The sequence below is a fragment of the Myxocyprinus asiaticus genome, chromosome 26, assembly GCF_019703515.2.
Source record: "Myxocyprinus asiaticus isolate MX2 ecotype Aquarium Trade chromosome 26, UBuf_Myxa_2, whole genome shotgun sequence".
Taxonomy (NCBI): Eukaryota; Metazoa; Chordata; class Actinopteri; order Cypriniformes; family Catostomidae; genus Myxocyprinus; species Myxocyprinus asiaticus.
In genome coordinates, this window is record NC_059369.1 from 23,067,290 (window position 1) to 23,086,829 (window position 19,540).

General features: G+C 39.1%; 1 protein-coding gene across 1 annotated transcript; it reads right to left on the minus strand.

Annotated features, from left to right (window-relative positions):
* Positions 1–613: 613 nt before the first annotated feature.
* Positions 614–16,028, minus strand: LOC127417245 (alpha- and gamma-adaptin-binding protein p34-like). The gene is made up of 10 exons (XM_051657122.1): positions 15,506–16,028; positions 14,654–14,844; positions 14,479–14,575; positions 9,309–9,398; positions 9,126–9,209; positions 8,899–8,978; positions 8,730–8,820; positions 8,401–8,505; positions 2,241–2,290; positions 614–2,156 (listed from the first exon to the last, which is right to left on the minus strand). The coding sequence occupies exons 1-10, from the start codon at positions 15,597–15,599 to the stop codon at positions 2,079–2,081; spliced, it is 960 nt and encodes a 319-aa protein (XP_051513082.1). The 5' UTR covers positions 15,600–16,028; the 3' UTR covers positions 614–2,078.
* Between the last annotated feature and the right edge of the window lie 3,512 nt (positions 16,029–19,540).

Genomic DNA, 19,540 nt, shown 5'->3' on the forward strand with positions numbered 1-19,540 from the left:
TGGCAGCTCTTGGAATGCTTTTAGTTTTGTCCAAAATTGGTGTCATAAGAAGACACTCGAAATGTAATGGCTGGATATTTTTTTTTTTTTTAGCTAAACCTTCATATGGCCTTTTTATTTGATGTGTTTTATTTGGACATCAGGTTTCTCGTGACTGGATTTGTTAATATTTTTAAGATTAACAATTAATTGCATGGTCTGGAGATGTGCTCTTAATAACAGAGAGATCAGCAATCCATAAGCACGTTTCTCATTTTTTGGGGGTGATGTCCGAACTTGGCTCCTTATGTTCAGATAATTTAATTTGCTAAAGTAAATATCAAAGCTTTCTGCTTGCTTCGAATATTAGTTTGTATTTTCTGGGAACTGATCAAATCTTTATTTTGTGGAGCAATTGATCTTTGTGATGCTTGATTAATTAAAAGAATAGTTCACCCAAAAATGAAAATTCTCACCACTTACCCTCATGCCATCCCAGATGTGTATGACTTTCTTCTGCAGAACACAAAGATTTTTAGAAAAACATCTCAGCTCTGTAGGTGCATACAATGCAAGTGAATGATGGTCAGAACTTTTAAGCTCTAAAAAGCACATAAAGGCAGCATAAAAGGAATCCATACAATTCCAGTTGATAAATATACGTCTTCAAAAGCGGTGATTGGTGTGGGTGAAAAACAGATAAATATTTAAGTCCTTTTTTACTATAAATTTTACTCCCTGACCAGTAGGTTGCAATATGCATGAAAAATACAAATCGCCATTTGTATTTTCAAAAAGTGAAAGTGGAGATTTATATTTAAAAAGGACTTAAATATTGATCTGTTTCTCACCCACACCTATCATCTTGCTTCTGAAGACATGGATTTAACCACTGGAGTCATATGGATTACTTTTATGCTGCCTTTATGTCCTTTCTGGAGCTTCTAAGTTCTGGCCACTATTCGCTTGCATTGTATGAACCTACAGAGCTGAAATATTCTTCAAAAAATCTTAATTTGTGTTCTGCAGAAGAAAGTCATACATATCTGGGATGGCATGAGGGTGAGTAAATGAGAGAATTTTAATTTTTTGGGTAAACTGTACCTTTAACCCCAACTGTCTTTTACCATGGACCTTTCTGGTTCCTCCACTTTAACTCAACAGGCCCAAAGCATACAGTGAACTGTTGAGATTTTTATTTACAGTAGATTTGTCCTTTTGTTGGAATGTTGCTTTTGAAGTATCCCATTTCTTTTCTTGAACTCTCATTTAGGAGAACTAAATGCAACTTTCTTTGTCTTAGTTTTAGTACTTACTTTCTTAAACCGGCAGTGCTTAGTTCTTGTTTGCCCTGAATGATCATGCCTTTTGTTTTTCTTTTCAGAAATGTATGCTGACATTTTCTTGTTTCCTTGCATTCATTGTGCTGACTTTTGTTATCCAAGTTTTAATAATAAAATGTGTTTAAACTGGATTAAGAACATATTTGCTCCAACCTTCTAGTGATGATTTTCAAGAAGTCAAGCGCATTTCTCAACTGATGGATGTGCAAAACTTGAAGACAGATAGGCCTGTGAGACCTGAACTGGTCAAACATAAACAGAAAAAACAACAGAACATAACATTTACTCAGATTCAACAGATCATTCTTTTAATTGATGAAGACCTAATGACATGCATAAGCACAGTCCTTAATTCTGATTTACATCTTGAAAAATAAAGGAAAAACACATTTAAAATACATCTACTTTCAACTCCTCTGTCCTCTTAGCATATGTTGTATCAAAAAGCTCTACTTGGCAGACCCTTGTACGGGGCTGCAGTCCTGCCCGCTGCAACGCCTCTTATCCTTCTCATTATAATGTTTAAAAGCCCATAATGACCCTGCGCACTGACTAATTGACGTGTTGGATGTTGAGATTACAGTCACAGCAGTATCACAAAAACTTTTATTGCTGTTTTTTTCCACCACCTCATTGCATGTTCCTGTAGTCGAATCTTGGTTTCAGGCAGGACTGGGCTGGGCACAATTGGAATGACTTGGGTTCAGGGGTGGGCTGAGGATCCACAGTGGAATCTGGTTAAGAGTTACTTAGGCCTTAACTCTCCTCCCCTGAAGACAAGCCGTCGATCTCATCCTGGTCTCCACCAATGGCCATCCAGAATGCTTTAGCAACCTGATTGAGTGTGAATCATTTTTCAGCAGCTTTGTTTTCATAACAAATATGAAAGAGTGAAAGGTAGGTAGAAATGTATTTTACCTTTTCAGCATGTACTTTCCTCTGTTCATGTGGTAAGGAAGAAGCCTTGTCTACAGCAAAGAGAAAGTAATATAGCAAAGACTATTGTATGTAAAGAAACAGGTTTGCAGTCAGAATGTTAGCCTCGGTTACTACTCACTATTCACTTTCATTGTTTGTTTGTTTATTTAGTTTTAACGCCATGTCAGCAACTAGGCTATTCACATGGCAAACAAAGGTTCGTCAATACATATTTGCAATATTAGATAAGACACTTTAAGTTAATACAAGATAAAAACTGTCAAATCTGGTCAGATGGCACTTTAAAAAAAATTTTTATTAAGGAAGTCTCTGTATAGAAGCATCGTCTGATAGTTGAAAAATTTTACAGTTCAATAGAATGTGCTTGATGGTCATAGGGGTTTGGCAAGGTATACATATGGGAGGATCTTCACCAGTCAGAAAAACGTGCATGTCAGTCTTGAATAGCCCAGTTGGCATCTGGTAAAAATATTTGGTCATGCCTAGATTTAAAATTTTGAGAGTAGTTGCTTTGGACCCTGGGGTTTATTTTGTATAGTTTATTGCTGTCGCACTCATTCCATTCTGATTGCCACTTATTGGTGATATACGAGTTTATTAATGGCCTGAGGTCAGAGGGTGGTATCAGACATTCTGAGATCTCCAAGTTTAATGCCTCTTTTGCAGCTGTATCTGCTTTCTCATTTCCTACCAGACCAATATGTCCCGACACCCAACAGAAGATAACGTTGAAATCCTTCTTCTGTAATCGATGTATTTTAGTCAAAATGTTTATGATTATGGGGTGATCGATCTCCATGGAGTCAAGTGCTTGAAGGCAAGACTTTGAGTCTGTAGCGATTAAAAAGTTTCGTCCTCGGCCCTGCTCAATGTAGAGCTCTGTTCTGGAATACATATGCCATATTGTTGATCTCAAATCACTACTGCTGCTGACACACTGTTATCCGTTTTGGATCCATTCGTGAATACTGCACTATGGAGAGGGAGACTACATTTCAGTACCAAGAATTCCTGCTGATACCCGTTGGGGAGAGTTTCTGCCTTTTTAGTTGTGCCAATGCCATATAAACAGTTGTTTTATGGTCCAGGGGGGGAAAGGCCAAAAATTATACTGTTTGATGTTGTCCAGATTGGTGTTCAAGTTCTCCAAGTATGGTTTAATCCATATTCCAAAAGGTTTGATCGCTTTAGGTCTAGCTTCATACAGATGAGAACATTCTGGTTGGAATACTGGTATAGAGGCCAGATTACTTAGATTTGCTTTGAGTTTGACTGCATATTGTAAGGCCAGTTTCAGACGCCTATTCTGGAGGGAAGGTTTACCGGCTTTTGTATAAAGGCTTTGAATGGGACTTGTTCTGAAGGCTCCAAGAGCTAGACATATTCCCTGGTGGTGTACTGTGTCAAGTGTTCGAATGTATGACTTCCTTGCCTGACCATACACAGTACTCCCGTAATCCAGTAATGTTCTGTAGAGACGTAAAAGAACGGTAGCATCCGCACCCCATTTTGTATTAGCCAGGACTTTTAAAATATTCATTGTTTTAAAAAAAAATGTCCTCAACATCTTCATATGTGGGATAAAGGTGAATTTATTATCACAGACAAGGCCTAAGGATTTGAAGTCATTCACTACTTTGATGGGTTCTCCCTCCATACTCAACTCTGGGTCGGGGTGTAAGGATTGGAGAAGGCAAAAATGCATACATACTGACTTTGTTTTGGAAAATCTGAATCTGTTCTTTATTGACCAGTTGTTTATTTTATTTATGCATAGTTGTAGCTGTCGTACAATTATATTCATATTTTCCCCCCATAGCATGTGCATAGGTCGTCAACGTGTAGGTTTCAAAAAATGTGGGGGTCAATAACTTTGATTATATTATTGATTTTGATGCTGAATAAAGTCACTGAAAGGATGCTCCCTTGTGAAACTCCCAGCTCTTGTACATGTGGGTTTGATAGTGTAGTTCCTACTCGAACGCGAAAACGTCTGTTTGTCAAGAAGTTGGAGATAAAGATGGGTAGGTTGCCTCGGAGTCAAAGTTCGTACAAGTCTTTGAGCATTCCAAATCTCCAGGTGGTATCATAGGCCTTTTCAAGGTCAAAGAAGTCAGCTACAGCATGTTCTTTTTTTAATGAAGCTGTCCCAGACAAACGATTCAAGTCTGATGAGGTAGTCCAAAGTGCTTTTGCCTCTTCTAAACCCACACTGGTAATCACTAATCTTATGCTCTGATTCCAGAATCCATACCAGACAGTAGTTGATCATTCTCTCAATGGTTTTGCAGAGACAGCTAGTCAGAGCTATGGGACGGTAGTTGTTTGCGTCAGAATGATCCTTAACTGGTTTGGGGATGGGAATAATTATTGCTTCTTGCCACGAAGGTGGTATATTCCCTGTTTTCCAAACATTGTTAAAAATCTCCAGGAGTAGTAGTGTTGTATGTGGAAAGTACTTCAAGAATTCGTAATGGATTCTGTCTGATCCAACTGCGGTATTATGGGAACGTTTGATAGCCCTTGTAAGTTCCACTATAGTTAAGGGTTGATTATAAGGCTCAGTGTTATTTGAGTGGAAATTCAGGAGTTTCTGTTCCTGTCGTGTACGTATCCTACTGAATTCTGGTTGGCAGTTGTCTAATGAGGAGTTCTTTTCGAAAGATTTTGCTAGAATGTTGGTCATTTCTTGGATCGTAGTTACGAGAGTGCCTTGAAGCTTCATGTGTCAAATTTGAGTTTCTCCATCTTTGTTTTTCATTTTACGAATCAGGTTCCAGATTTTTGGTGATGGTGTATTTGCTGTTAGGTTAGATACGTATTTTCTCCAACTCTGTCTTTTTGCATTATTTATAATCCATCGTGCTTGTGCTCGGTATATCTTAAATCTTACCAGATTTTCTTCTGTCGGATGTCTGCTGAAGATTCTCACCACTTTTTTCTCAGCTTTTATGGCTTTTTTGCAGTTGTCATCAAACCATGGGTTATGCCTGCAACTTGGTTTTGGTGATGTCTTAGGGATGGTATCATTTGCTATTTCTATCAACTTGTCTGTGAAACTTGTAACTGGGTCTTGGCTGTCTAGGGTCGCTGAATTAAGTTTATCATAACATTGGGTCTGAAACAGGTACCAGTTGGCTTTATTGAGATACCATCTTGGAAAATGATGTTGAATATTTGATCTTATAGATGTAACGATTAGGGGAAAATGATCACTTCCACATAGATCATCCCAGGTGCGCCATGAGAAATCAAGCAAGAGATCAGGTTTGCATATTGTTAAATCAATTTTTTAATATGTTCCATGTCCTGGGTGCAGGTAAGTGTCCGAGCCGTCATTGAGGATACACAGTTAATTGTTACTAATTAAGTCTTCAAGTATTTTTTCCTTCCTATTTGTGCGACTTCCTCCCCATAAACGGCTGTGACCATTGAAGTCACCTGCAAGTGTGTAGGGGGTTGGGAGTTGATCAGCAAGATTGCTCAGATCTTGAAGTGTGACAGGTGTATCTGGAGGCAAGTAAATGGAACACAATATGATGGCCCTACGGAGGGTTAAACGTACAGCTATTGCTTGGAGATTAGTGTCCATTGTGACTTGACTGTGAATTACGATGCAAAGAACTAAGATGCTTACTCCTCCTGAAGGACGTTGGATGATTGGTCCATTTGTGTTAAAACGTACAAAACTTTTTAGGGATATTTGACTATTTAGTGATAAATGTAAGTGCAGCGTAGTTCTAGTGGGAAGACTTGCAGCTGTACATCACACCATTAGCTAGGTAACTCCTAGCCAATCACATGTAGGTCATTGCTTTATAAGTCTGCTCACAATCTATCACATTGCTGTTTCAGTGTGCTAACACGGCAACCTCCACCACCCCACCACCACCAGTTGAGTCCCGTCCTGCACGGGGTTGGCTCCTCGCCCCTGCCTCCTACCTCTGGCAGGATATGACGGTTCCGAGTACAACTTCTTCGGACCGCCAGTCGGGGATTACGCCAAAGAGAGACATTACATTTCTAAATTATATTCATCATATAAATGTAATTTTAAATTTCATTCAAGTCTGCGAGTCTTCCTGATAGAAATGTGTTTCTTGGAGACAAAATGCAAGAGGGTTGAGTAACATGGCTAGTCGTTGAAGTTCTGCAAAGTTTGCTTTGACACCTCGACAGTTCCAATGAATGATACTGTTGCTTGTCAAGTTGGCAGCACCGGAACTTGGACTCTACTCCTACTCTTAGGAGAGGGACTCCGACTGCAGGGTTCTATGATCTCCACCATATCTATATCTTTTATATGATCAGCTTTCCGTGGCCTGTTCTCCTGACTAGCCTTTTGTGGCTGTGCTTTTGTGCTTTGGTGTGGCTTCTTTCCTTTTGACATTAGGGAAAGTTCCATTGTCGGATTTGGTTCTTCGCTAGCTCCAGTTTGTGGTTGACTGGTAGAGGTTTGAGTGCTTTGCGCTTTCTTTTTTGACGTAGGTGGGTTTTTGTTGCTGATTAACTGAGGTTTGTCTTTTGTTAGCCAGGTCACATCTGGCACTCAACTGTATGTTTGGTTGGTAACATTACAGATGCAAAGGATTTCTCAAACTTAAAATTTGGGAGCTTTTCCACCTCTTTGCGTGCTTCTACATAGTTCACTTTTTTTTTACATTTTACTCCTTGAATTTATTTTTCTTTAATCCATATAGGACAGTGTTTTGATGAGGCCGGGTGATCCCCTGAGCAATTTCGGCATTTTGATGATTTTAAACAGGCTTCTTCATGCCTGTCCTCTCCGCAATTGTAACAGGTAGGATTGTTCTTGCACCCAGTGGAGCTATGATCAAACCTCTGACAACTGAAGCATCTTAGGGGGTTAGGAATGTATATGTCAATGGGGACCCTCAAGTACCCTAACCAGATCCACTCAGGTAACTGAGGTTTGTTGAATGTCATAATATACGTACCGGTCTTTATCATTTGGTCTCCTTTTTTTATTGTAATCCTCTTTACACTTGTAACACCTTGTTGTGCTAGTTCTGAAGCTATTTCAGTCTCATCTATGTCATGTAGTTCTCTGGTTCTTATTATGCCATTGCTGGAGTTTAGGTATGGATGTAAAGATGCCTTCATAGGGACACCAGCCAAAGTGTTTGCACGCAGTAGATTATCTACATGAACTTTCTTTGTACATTTGACCAGAATCTGGCCTGACCTCAACTTTTTCGTGTCTTTGACAGTTCCTGCAATCCCTGCAATTCCTTTTTGAATTGCAAAATGGGAGAGTTTTGTAAGTGCCCATGTCAGGTGATTGAGATACTAAAATTATAAATCTCTCCCAGTTTTCATTTTTTGAAACAAGTACACATCTAGCATTCAAGTCATCATCCAAATTTTGTTCTAGTATCCGTCTTTTGGGGGTTTGTTTGATTGCCATATTTGTTATGTTTTATTTCATCATTCTTGCTCCCCACCCCCCTCGGAGCCCAACAAGGGGATGCACAGAGCCGTGGAACTCCAGCAGATATGCACCAGGGATACAAGAAAGGTATACTCTTGCAATGAGAGCTAAAAGCTCAAATTGCTTGATTGACCCTATGCCACTGCCTTCAGGGAAAAATATCATTGTGGCTGATTTAAATGCCAGTAATTGCACAGGGCACATCATGACTAGCTGCTTGATTGGATCGGGTCTCTCCAATTGCCCGTCTGTATTAAATTAGAGCCAAACCATTGTGTTGGATCTGGGGGAGCCGCAACTGCCCGCATTCCTCAAATGCCAGGATCTCTTCTTCCATAGACACGGGTCATAACTTACGGCCAACAAGTCGCTCCATTCGTCGCCTTTTACAAACAGCAAGGGGGTGCTAGGGTCCTATTCTACCCTGGGTCCCAGGGACCTATTCTACCCTGGGTCCCCACAGGGTATACACTTTCATTGTATGAAAAACTGTTACAATTGAAGTGAATTGTGACTGATGCTAACATTCTGCTTAACATCTCCCTTTGTGTTCCACAGAAGGAAGAAGGTCAAACAGGTTTGGAAAAACATTAGGGTGAGTAAACGTTGACAGCAATTTTTTTTTTTTTTTTTTTTTTGGGTGAACTATCCCTTTAATGTTGAGGGAATACCACAGTCCTCTTTTACCTTTCATTTCTTTCAATTTTGTAAACAGCCGTTCAAAATTCTCCACATCAGCATCTCCAGCTGTGAGACTGGCCAACTCTTGGATGTCTATATCAATCATGGGATCTATGTGACAGATTGGCAAGAATGTTAGTAAATAGTGAACAGGCGTAGTGGAATTTATACAGCTACCTTAAAGTACGTGTGCTAAAAATGGAAACTTTTACCTTGCTGTTGCCATTAGATGTCAAAAACAAATGACATTTGTACCTTTTTTTCCAAATGTTATTATTTATTTAACTCCTAAAATGAATTTAAATATATTACAAAGTCAAAAACGAAGCACTTACCAAATGATGCATCTACTGTATTATTCGGATTATTCTCTTCTCTTTGGCTGTCAGTGCCTTCATCTGTACTATTGGATGGGGAATTACAGGACTAAACAAAAAAAAAAAAAAAGAGATGACCAGCTGACTCCAATGTTACCTAAATAATGTTTATCTGTAGATGTCTGACCAGTATCTCTTGACTTGGTCGTGGATTGTTGTGACGAGAGGCAACCAGGCTGCTCATCAGACCAAATCCCTGACTGTGTTCTTAAGGTGAATAGATGACAAACAGTACAAAAGGGAGAAATTATTAACATCATTTAGAATAAAGCCGCAAACAGTCACTATTCATCGACCAACATGATTTCTTGTAGACGGCTTTGTGCATTTTGGATTATGGCAATAAAATCTCACCATCTTTCATCTCGACACTGGACCACACGTTGGCGTTGAGAGCTTGCATGATACGTTTTACTCCGGTGGACTCTGGGAAGTCGTCTGTGGGGGGAAAAAGGTACATAAACTAAATGAGAGACTATGTATGTACACAAACCATTTGTGTACATAAACATGACTTAAGTGTGTCTTCTCTCTCACCGTCCTCATCAGGAAGGTCTTGAGGGTTGAGCTCCACTAATTCAAATGCGTGCGCCAGACACCATTGCTGGGCCTCGTGTCGTCCAGTACCTAAAACGGCATATTCACACCCAACTCAGCAATGAACTGCAATGCATTTGCACCCATAACTACTGTACATCTTATTAATCTACCATGTGCTTTTGACCAACCACATAAATAAACCAATAGCCACAAAGCAGAGGTTTATAGAATGTATGCCTAAAATCCTGGGCCTGCTTTCTTAAAAGAATAGTTCACCCAAAAATAAAAATTCTCTCATCATTTACTCACCCTCATGCCATCCCAGATGTGCATGACTTTATTTCTTCTGCAGAACACAAATTAAGAGTTTTAGAAGAATATTTCAGCTCTGTAGGTCCTCACAATGCAAGTGAATGGGTGCCAACATTTTGATACCTCAAGAATCACATAAAGGCAGCATAAAAGTAATCCATAAGACTCCAGTGGTTAAATCCTTATCTTCTGAAGTGATATTATAAATGTGAGTGAGAAGATGATCAATATTTAAGTAGATTTTTGCTTGAAAGTTTTCTTCCTGCCCAGTAGGGGGCATATGCATGAAGAACATGAATCACCAAAAACACTTGTGTTTCTCACCCACATCTATCATATCACATCTGAAGATACTGATTTAACCACTGGAGTCTTATAGACTTCTTTTATGCTGTAGTCTGTAGAATGTGAAAGTTAAAGTGAGTCTGACTGAGCAGGGAAGAGAATTTAAATAAAAAAATTTTTTTTTTAAATTTAAGTAAAAAAATTACTTAAATATTGATCTGTTTCTCACCCACACCTAACATATCACTTCTGGATACATTGATTTAACCACTGGAGTCTTATAGATTAATTTTATGGTGACTTGTGTGATTTTTGGAGCTTAAAAATTTTAGCACCCATTCATTTGCATTGTATGAACCAAAACAGCTGAAAAATTCTTCCAAAAATCTTAATTTGTGTTCTGTTGAAGAAAGAAAGTCATACACATCTGGGATGGTATAAGGGTGAGTAAATGATGAGAGAATTTTTGGATGAACTATTCCTTTAACCAAGGTAGAGATGCACAATTCTGTATAAATTGAGAATCACAATTTTTTTGCTTAGAATAAAAATCATGATTCTCTCACGATTCTGAAGAAAATTACTTATTTCAGTGATTTACAAAGCCTGGACATGAAGGTATGAAACAAAGTAACAATTTACTAGAGGTTCTGCCAAATTGTTTTCTGCTTCAATCAAGTTGTAAATTAAATATATAAATTTAAAATGTTTAAAATTTAAAATTACATTAATAAAAAATCCTGTTAAAAAACTGCATAATAAATAACAAAACAAACCTGTTTCTCACATGGTAAGTAAAAAGCAAAATGAGCAGAAAAAAGCTTCATTAACAGTTCTATGTTAACTTGGAATTGCACTTGTAAGCAACTATGCAATAAAACACTGTTAATTTACAAATATTTTTTTAAATAAATTAACAATTTAAATTAAAACAATGAGGCCTTCAGTGTCTCTTGTAAAACTTGCTTCAAGCTTGTAAAGGAATTAATCAAGAGCCAGTAATTAAATAGAGAACAGAGTAAACAGTGCTTTACGTTTTTCAGCAAAAGTAGCCATTAAACATTAAAAAAAGGTAATTTAATGCAAATGAAAGTACTGAAATATTTGACACTCTTTGCTGTGTGATTATTAGATCTACATTAATACTGATTTGATGCAGTAAGAATGCCTGAATGCCTGTAACAGACAGCATGCAGCTTATATACATTTAGACATCGCACAAATCTAACATTTTGAAGAATTTGTCCTGTCTGTTTATACATTAACGGCTGTGTTTGCTTTAATATCTCATCAAGGCAGATTTAATCCCATCTGTTACCACTGGTAATTCATTAACAGCTGTGTTTACATTAATATCACCTAAAGAGGGGTATTTTGATTAAAAACAGTGCATAGTCTCATACAGAAGTGCTGCATTCATCACAAGACACAAGTGCATGGGCAGACACACGCATGTGAGTGTTGGAAAGCAGCCAGCTGTAATCAAAAAACGTACGGGTAGCGAATTTAGTCAGATCTTGGTAATGCAAGTGTTGTGTCAAAGTCTGTTCCCCTATGTTTCCCGTAGCGCCGTTAAGCATTAAACATAGGGGGAACAGACTTCAACAGTGCTGTTAAACATTAAACATAGGGGGAACAGACTTCGACACTAACCTAAGGGAAACATAGGGGGAACAGACTTAAACAGTGCCATTAAACATTAAACCTAGGGGGAACAGACTTCGACAAAGGGGAAACATAGGGGGAACAGACTTTAACACTAACCTAAGGGGAAACATAGGGGGAACAGACTTCAACAAAGGGGAAACATAGGGGGAACAGACTTCGACAGCATCATTAAACATAGGGGGAACAGATTTCGACAAAGGGGAAACATAGGGGGAACAGACTTCGACAGCATCATTAAACATAGGGGGAACAGATTTCGACACTAACCAAAGGGGAAAAATAGGAGGAACAGATTTCGACACTAACCTAAGGGGAAACATAGGAGTAACAGACTTCAACACTAACCTAAGGCGAAATATAGTGGAAACAGATTTCGACACTAACCTAAGGGGAAAAATAGGAGGAACAGATTTCGACACTAACCTAAGGGGAAACCTAGGGGGAACAGACTTCGACACTAACCTAAGGGGAAACATAGGAGGAACAGACTCCGACAAAGGGGAAACATAGGGGGAACAAACTCCGACAGCATCATTAAACATAGGGAGAACAGATTTCGACACTAACCTAAGGGGAAACCTAGGGGGAACAGACTTCGACAAAGTGGAAACATAGGTGGAACAGACTTTGACAAAGGGGAAACATAGGGGGAACAGACTTCGACAAAGGGGAAACATAGGGGGAACAGATTTCGACACTAACCTAAGGCGAAATATAGGGGAAACAGACTTCGACAAAGGGGAAACATAGGGGGAACAGACTCTGAAAAAGGGGAAACTTAGGGGGAACAGACTTCGACAGCGCCATTAAACATTAAACATAGGGGGAACAGACTTCAACACTAACCTAAGGCGAAACATAGGGGGAACAGACTCCGACAAAGGGTAAACATAGGGGGAACAGACTCCGACAAAGGGTAAACATAGGGGGAACAGACTCCGACAAAGGGGAAACATAAGGGGAACAGACTCCGACAGCGCCGTTAAACATTAAACTTAGGGTGAACAGACTTCAACACTAACCTAAGGCGAAACATAGGGGGAACAGACTCCGACAAAGGGGAAACATAGGGGGAACAGACTCTGTCAAAGGGGAAACATAGGGGGAACAGACTCTGTCAAAGGGGAAACATAGGGGGAACAGACTCCGACAAAGGGGAAACATTAGGGGAACAGACTCCGACAGCGCCGTTAAACATTAAACTTAGGGTGAACAGACTTCAACACTAACCTAAGGCGAAACATAGGGGGAACAGACTCCGACAAAGGGGAAACATAGGGGGAACAGACTCCGACAAAGGGGAAACATAGGGGGAACAGACTCTGACAAAGGGGAAACATAAGGGGAACAGACTCCGACATAGGGGAAACATAAGGGGAACAGACTCCGACAGCGCCGTTAAACATTAAACATAGGGGGAGCAGACTTCGACAGCACCATAAAACATTAAACATAGGGGGAACAGACTTCAACACTAACCTAAGGCGAAACATAGGGGGAACAGACTCCGACAAAGGGGAAACATAAGGGGAACAGACTCCGACATAGGGGAAACATAAGGGGAACAGACTCCGACAGCGCCGTTAAACATTAAACATAGGGGGAACAGACTTCAACACTAACCTAAGGCGAAATATAGGGGGAACAGACTCCGACAAAGGGGAAACATAGGGGGAACAGACTCCGACAAAGGGGAAACATAGGGGGAACAGACTCTGACAAAGGGGAAACATAAGGGGAACAGACTCCGACAGCGCAGTTAAACATTAAACATAGGGGGAACAGACTTCGACAGCACCAAAAAACATTAAACATAGGGGGAACAGACTTCAACACTAACCTAAGGCGAAACATAGGGGGTACAGACTTCAACACTAACCTAAGGCGAAACATAGGGGGAACAGACTCCGACAAAGGGGAAACATAGGGGGAACAGACTTCAACAGTGCCGTTAAACATTAAATCATAGGGGGAACAGACTTCGACACTAACCTAAGGGGAACATAGGGGGAACAGACTTCAACAGTGCCATTAAACATTAAATCTAGGGGGAACAGACTTCGACAAAGGGGAAACATAAGGGGAACAGACTCCGACAAAGGGGAAACATAAGGGGAACAGACTCCGACAGCACCATTAAACATTAAACATAGGGGGAGCAGACTTCAACATCGCCATAAAACATTAAATATAGGGGGAACAGACTTTGACACTAACCTAAGGCAAAACATAGGGGGAACAGTCTTCGACACTAACCTAAGGCGAAACATGGGGGAACTGACTTCGACACTAACCTAAGACGAAACATAGGGGGAACAAACTTCGACAGCGCCGTTAAACATTAAACATAGGGGGAACAGACACCGACAAAGGGGAAACATAGGAGGAACAGACTTCGACACTAACCTAAGGCGAAACATAGGGGGAAAAGACTTCGACAAAGGGGAAACATACATTTTTGTAGCATCGGTGGCTATTAAAATATTGAACTGAACACAGATTATGTCACACTCCTAGTTAATCGTGGCTGCACCCTGCAGTTTGTAAAGCACTGTGCTGGACAAACATCTTTGGCCGTTGCGATTTAGTTTATTCAGCGTCTCATGCAGGAGCGCTGTGTTTTGTAGATGCCATATGAAGTTTATCAACATTTATAAACATGTCTTGAAGTGAATTTAAATTTGACCCCCTTGCAAAGGCATGCCACTGGAGCGTTAATATACATTGCAGTATCATTGTCATTTAGAAATGAGATCGCGTGGGTGTCTGAATCAAGATCGCAATCTTTTAACGATTAATTGTACAGCCCTAAACCAAGGTGAAAAATACTCTAATTCACCTGGAATAAACATTATTATTTCATTTCACATAGATACCACAGATCAGGCTGCAAGCCACTTACCTCTGTCATACACATGGTCACACACTAGAATCAACACTTCTGGAGCCAGTTCCTCCACTATTGACAACCAGGAATTCACATTACTAAGGCCATCTTTCTGAAATGCAAAGACAAAATTGCATGGAGGCACATTGAATGGCAAATATTCAAATTCATCAATATGTCAATCACTCACAGTTTTGCTGTCAAAGTAAACAATGAATGCTTGCATAGACCTGGCAACTTCTGCATTCATGTCAAATGTACTTGGAACAACACATAGGCTGACATTTGCAGTGTAATACATGTTGTTGATTGTCCATGGATACCAAGAAACTCCTTCCTCTGTTTTGGTAGCTTGTTGTAGTGATTCCATGCCCAAGATCTCTGAAAGAAAACAGATCAAATGCAAAACCTGTTATTGTGTCAGAGTGAATTTGATTAACCTTTGGCAGCAAAAACATAGCCCCTAAAATAAGCTGCCCTGATCAATTTAATTGAAGCTCAACACTGCCGCCTGCTGGACACTGAGCGGTAATAACACAAACACACCCCTATCATAGCCTTTTATAGGTCACTCACTACAAACTAAGTTTAGTTTAAATACAGTTCGGAAATTACGACGTTTTCCCCAGTTAAGACAAAAATGTTATAAAACAACTAAAGCCCTGTTAATTCACATAAACACGGACTCAGTGGCACAATGCATTGTCAATCATTTAAGAGTAAGTACTGCAATCAGACAACCAACAATTGACTTTGTAGAAAACCACAGAAAATAGTGTAGAAACATCAAATTAACTTTTATGAAACATTGTCATGCACCATGAAGTCAGCAAAAAACCAGATGCAGACTTTAGAGACTAAAATTGCACGTAAACTACAGGCACTGTCGTTTTTTTGCTACCGTATACAAACATTAATATACACTTTACAAGCAGTCTTCACGACACATTTTTATCTATAATGGGGAAACGTCGCGAAGGATGTTTCTTGTTGACAGCTAGCGTTAGCAGAGCCAGTGAGACATTTTCTCCCTTTTACTCACGTCTGATGAGCTCCTCTTCTTTAAAGCTGGAATCACAACTTGTGACACAGATGCAGGGCAGGGTAGGTATTCCATCTCCTTGATCATCGGCCATTTTTTAGCTTTTAGACACTTAAAAACACCTAACAATGTGAGTTAGCACGTTAGCAACAGCTGTCAGCCTCCTCCAGAAACCCCTCTTCCTCTTCTTCTGCTTCTTCTTCTTCTTCTTCTTCTTCTTCTTCTTCTTCTTCTTGTTTTCCGGCGGTTGACATCCTATGGAAGCCCTGAACCGCAAGGTAGGGGAAAAGAAATTACGGTGAAAAAAAAAATTAAAAAATAGTGTCTCAGTTCCTTCCTGAGCTTAAGTCTTAAAAATGTTTCTGTCTTCCTAAAAAAAAAAAATTCTCTCTTCAAAAAACATTTTTTTCTCTCTTCAGGTGCCACTATCAGTAAACATGTAATCTTATGCTTTGCCTTAATCAAGATAAAATCAGGTTACATATGTTTGATATGGCATTCGTTGTCGTGTAACAACTGGAGTTATTTTTTTGTTTGAAATTGTTGGTCTTTCTAAACCATCTATGCTCCTACGCAAAGGGGTCGTTTTATAGGTTGGTGCCTAGCCAATGAAATCGGACTTCTTTTGTACAGGATGTCAGCACCATAGACATATAAATGGTCACGACACCCACGGCCTTAACATTACCAGATGTACCCCTAACACTTCAAAAGGACAGACATAATAATAATTTCCCCATGTTTCCCGTTTTCCTCAATACATTCCTTCGCTTCCACCATGTAACACTGAGCAAACGACATAGATGGTTTAGAAAGACCAACAATTTCAAACAAAAAATAACTCCAGTTGTTACACGACAACGAATGCCATCAAACATATGTAACCTGATTTTATCTTGATTAAGGTTTGCAAACCCTTAAATAAATAATACATGTATTATTCAGCTATATAGCAACAGAGAAAGCATTAAAAGCATAAGATTACATGTTTACTGATAGTGGCACCTGGTGGCCAAGGTTGGTACCGCATGCATTTTTTTGAAGAGAGAAAAAAAATATATTTTTGAAGAGAGAAAACAAAAAAATTTGAAGAGAGAAAGAAATAATTTTTGAAGAGAGAAAAACATTTTATTTTTAAGAGAAGAAAAAAAATTGAAGAGAGAAAAAAAATTGAAGAGAAAAAACAAATTTTGAAGAGAGAAAAAATATTTAGGAAGAGAGAAAAAAAAATAAGTCAGGAAGGAACTGAGACACTATTTGTATTTTTATTTTTTTTTCACAGTAATTTTTTTTCACCTTGCGGTTCAGGGCTTCCGTAACATCCAGCTTATTGGTGCATTACCGCCACCTTCTGTTCCGGAGTGTGGATCATACAATAGGCTTACAATCTGAATCCCTTCAAAAAAAATAAAAATAAAAAAAATTAAAAAAACTTGACTTGACCACACACACACACACACACACACACACACACACACACACACACCCTAAACTACACTTTATCCTCCATGCTTTCCAACCTAGCCCTACTATAATATTCCTATCCATGTCAGCCACCCTAGCACCCTACTTATCCATTATATCCTATAAAAAAAAATGCCTGTATACCTTAAAAAAGCTAACAGTACCCTGACCTGTGTTCTCTCTCTCACCCATGCTCATTAATCCTTTTAATGTTAAGTCCTGCACCTCTAATTCCCTCAGATTATTTCTCATCATCTCTCTCTGTCCCATACCTCCTACAACTCAGAACTATATGTTCCAATGACTCCTCTTCCTGACACCCCTCACATAAGCTTGTCTGGTGTTTCCCTACCATTTTCTCACAAACACAACTCTGTCCAGCATTCATTTGTGAATCGCACGCATTTATTTGTGGATCACTTCTTGTGCATTTGCGGATCGCCGCACGCATTTGTCGAATTTAAAACAAATCTAGCATCAAGACATGCACACAAATCTACAAATAGGTGGACGTCTACTCAAGCCAATCAGATAACGGCCACATTACTCAGACCAATTGTAGCACGTTCTATCTTCAACCAATCACGCTTAGTTTTACTATCCGGACGGGACCAGAGTCACAGAGCTCTCATGGGCATGGAATCAAGCACATACAGTTAATCTCCAAGGCCGCAAACTTTTAAAGAAGCAGACACCATCAGAGGAGTACTGTGATTTAAGGTTTGTATCATTTTCTCTCGGTTATAAACCTGTGTAGTGTCTTGTTAAATGTTGACAGCTGAAAACTGCCCATTTGTAGAGTGTCCTGATCATTATCTTCATAGCTAATCTGGCTGACTGTATGAGTCTGCTATTTTAATTTTAAACAAGATTCTTGACTGAAATGTGTCATCAAAACCTTTACACTTAATGTTACATGGCAGATCCAAACAGACACTACTACACACTACAAAAGATCAATAGTAAAGATAGTGTCTTTATAAAACAGGAATCATATTAGATGATCTTAGGAGCACAAACCTAAATTAATACCCTATATTACACAGTGTACAAGATCTGCTATGGCATTAATTTGGTTTCACATTATGTTATAAAGTGGTGAGTTGTGCGTGGATGCCACGGAGAATAGCGTGAAGCCTCCACATGTGCTAGGTCTCTGTGGTTATGTGCTCAAAATGCCAGGTGATTAGATGCGCGGATTGACGGTCTCAGACGCGGAGGCAACTGAGATTCATCCTCCGCCACCCAGATTGAGGCGAGTCACTACGCCACCACGAGGACATAGAGCACATTGGGAATTGTGCATTCCAAATTGGGGAGAAAAGGGGAGAAAATACCCCCCCCCCTTAAAAAAAGAGTAAAGGATTTGATGACACATTTCAGTCAAGAAACTTGGTTAAAATTAAAATAGCAGACTCATACAGTCAGCCAGGTTAGCTATGATGCTAATGATCAGGACACTCTACAAATGGACAATTTTCAGCTGTCGACATTTAACAAGACACTACACATATTTATAACCGAGAGAAAATAGTACAAACCTTAAATCAAAGTATTCCTCTGATGGCGTCCATTTCTTTAAAAGTTTGTGGCCTTGGAGCTTAACTGTATGTGCTTGATTCCATGCTCATGAGAGCTCTGTGACTCTGGTCCTGCCCTGATAGTAAAATGAAGCGTGATTGGTTGAAGATAGAATGTGCTATGATTGGTCCGAGTAATGTTGCTGTTATCTGATTGGCTTGATTAGACGATGGGTGGAGTTCACCTATTTGTAGATTTGTGTGCACGTCTTGACGCTAGACTTGTTTCAAAATCGACATATGCGTATAGCGATCCGCAAATGCACGTGAAGCGATCCACAAATAAATGTGTACGATTCACAAATGAATGCTGGACAGAGTTGTGTTTGTGAGTTAAAACATATATTTGTAAATAAATGTTTTATTTGCAAATCTTATTTTATTTATTTGTAAATTCACTTTATTTTTGTGAAACTCCTAACATATATTTATAAATCTCATTCTTTTTATTTGTGAATTCTTTTCATTTTTGTGAAACTCCTTACATTTATTTGTGGATCTCATTCAATTTATTTGTGAAGCAACTTTCTATTTGTGAATCTCTTTCCATTTGTATGTTAATATGCAATAATGTCTATAGATTCTGAATTTATCTTTCCGTGGCAGGGAGAGCTGTTTTATCATTAGGGGAGATCAGCACAGCATCTTATAGACAAATAAAACAGGCTAAATAAATAGGGGTAGAGTGGCACACAAACAAACACAAAAAACATGTCAGTGCTTTTGCAAACCACAAACACTTTGCAAACAAATATGTTTAATGTTTTATTCGCTGTGATACAAAATGATTGGGTTTTTTTTAAAAAGGAGTGAAAAACATTCGGTAACTGTCATAACAAAAGCTATATATTTTCACTATACAGCACTGTAGATTGTAGATATTGCACTGAGCCTCTGTAAATGAATATGGAAACAACATAATAATTTTAATCCAAAACTTTTCTCAAATCTAGCCAATTGAATGTTAGATTTTGATGTTAAAATATTATAT

Coding starts and splice junctions, on each gene's coding strand:
- LOC127417245 (XM_051657122.1), bottom strand. CDS start 15,599: ATGGCCGATGATCAAGGAGATGGAATACCTACCCTGCCCTGCATCTGT. Junction 14,576..14,653: donor TTTACTTTGACAGCAAAACT/GTGAGTGATTGA, acceptor TTTGCATTTCAG/AAAGATGGCCTTAGTAATGT. Junction 2,291..8,400: donor AAAATTGAAAGAAATGAAAG/GTAAAAGAGGAC, acceptor TCTTTGCTGTAG/ACAAGGCTTCTTCCTTACCA.